General features: G+C 48.6%; 1 protein-coding gene across 1 annotated transcript in view; it reads right to left on the reverse strand.

Annotated features, from left to right (window-relative positions):
- The window catches only part of STK3 (serine/threonine kinase 3), a 134878-nt gene extending 134455 nt beyond the window's left edge, over positions 1-423 (reverse strand). The window contains exon 1 of the mRNA XM_035893910.1: positions 182-423. Coding sequence (XP_035749803.1) covers positions 182-423 — 242 coding nt within the window. The remainder of the gene's footprint in view (positions 1-181) is intronic.
- Positions 424-2106: the final 1683 nt, after the last annotated feature.

Here is a 2106-nt window from a genome sequence, read left to right on the forward strand (position 1 = left end):
GCATGCTCCGCGCGGCCGTGGCCCGCGGGGCACGCCGGGAGGTGTAGTCCTCCCGACCCACCTGCCCTACCCGTTGCTGCAGGAGGGGCCTGGCCGGGCGAGGCAAACCGGGCGCCGAAGAAACAAGAGGCCCGGGGCCCTGAGGCGCCGCCGGGGCGAAGGACAGCCGTCCCTCCCTCACACGCTGACCTCATCCCCCGATTCTTGCAGCTGGGCCTTCGGGCAAGGGCAGGCCCGGGGCAGCGCCGCGGAAAACGGGGTAACGCTGCCGGGCCGCCCGCGCCTTTCATCCGCCTGTCTGCACCAGCCAAGGGCCAGCCGCCGCCGGTGCCGAGCTGCATCCAGCCCCTCCTTGCAAAGTTCGATCTCTTCATGGACAAGCGGCCCCAGGGCGCAGCGGAGAGGAAGTCTGACGTTAGTCATGGCAAGCCGGCGGAGCTGCTCTCCACAGCTGGCTCCGCTGACACGGTGCAGCTTTGAGGTGGAAAACGCTGGCACTGGGCACTTGACTTTTTAATGCCAAAGCATACAAGTTACCCTGCAAAGCCATAGGAAGCTGTCACATAATTATTCAAGCAGCAGATTTTAGGCCACTGAGTACCATGGAGCAGTTCTCTGCAATTTCTCCACCTTACAGCTTCTCGCTTTCTGATGTTTATGTAGCAATTTAAGATACTAACTGACAAAGCATCCAAGTAGATCCAGCCAAGTCAATACCAGAACAGCTTAAATGTTCAAGCCAATTTCTGTATCCTTTCCTGAAAGTAGGTTTATTTGCCTAACTAGTGGAAGTTCAAGGTAGTAAAACATTTAGGCAAGATCCATAAAAATACCAAGATGCCCAAGTTCACTTTAAACTGGTTTTAGATGTGCTAGTATAACTGTAGTCACCCACCTCACCCCCCAAAAATAAATCCGCACTCCATACCTAATTTCATCTCTTTGATGTGCATTAGCAAGGGAATTTTGAATGGCTGAAATCCTACTGTTGTGCAAGTTCTCTATTTTGACTGAGTCAATTCAATCCAGTTGACTCACTGTGGTTGGGCTAAATGCAAAATGGCAATATTGAATGAACCCATAAAACAAATCACACACCACCATATGACCTTTTAGGTTTCTTTGTTTTTCTGAGTCATGGAAAAACTGCAATAGAACATCTTCCTTTGCACAACAGATTAACGCAGAGCCCTTCCAAGTATCATCCCACAAGCCAGAGTGGCTCACCAGCCGGACTGCCAGATGTGCCCATACCATAGACAACTGCTTGTAGGAGATGCCAAAACAAAACCACCCAGGAGAAGGAGCCAGCGGATGCCTCGGATGCAGTGCGGTATGAGTGCATTAGAAAGTGGTGGGGAGGAACCCCACAAGACTTCCTGTCCCCCAGTTCTAGGACAAGTGAGGTCACGCAGGTAGAAGATGCCACATGGCTAGTGTCCAAATTTGTTTTACAGGGTATTCAGCTGTACCCACTGACCAATTATTATTTACATTTCACCAATTTCACCTAATGAAGGGTAGCCTGACATCCCTATTTGGCTCTGATAGTCCTGGAATGCAGAGGCTGTCTCCACATCCTTTAACACAAATCTTTAAGGCAATATTCTGTTCAGGTTATTTCAGAGGAGGCACCTTTTTTTTAGCTCCCCCTCTCAAGCCAAAGCTGGGATAAACTATACATTCAAGCAAGGAAAAGGAGTCTTAGAAAAAATACAGGTACTATACTATAGTTGCAACAGCAAGATAAAGAAAGGGAGCCAAGAAGTGCTCCCTCTCCCCATTCACACATATATTTCTTTCTCTGGAAAAAGTTAGGCTAAACAGCCTAAGCTGCTACTCTTCCCTCCCCCCTTAACAACAGTTGATGAGGACAAGTCTAAAGAAAATTTGTCCAAGAATAGCAGATTTAGATACTTGCTCTCTTCATTCAAAACTATTTGATACCACAATCCCCACTCCCAGAAAATACCCTGACTGCCTGATAATTGAGGAAGAAGGGGGCAGGAGTGTCCTCCATTTATGCCACTGAAGAAAGAAAAGTGTGAAAAAAACCAAGATGCCTGAAACAGAAAAAGTTAGGTAACCTGGCTTTATAACCTAGCA

The sequence above is a fragment of the Egretta garzetta genome, unplaced genomic scaffold (assembly GCF_000687185.1).
Source record: "Egretta garzetta isolate BGI_Z169 unplaced genomic scaffold, ASM68718v1 scaffold154, whole genome shotgun sequence".
Taxonomy (NCBI): domain Eukaryota; kingdom Metazoa; phylum Chordata; class Aves; order Pelecaniformes; family Ardeidae; genus Egretta; species Egretta garzetta.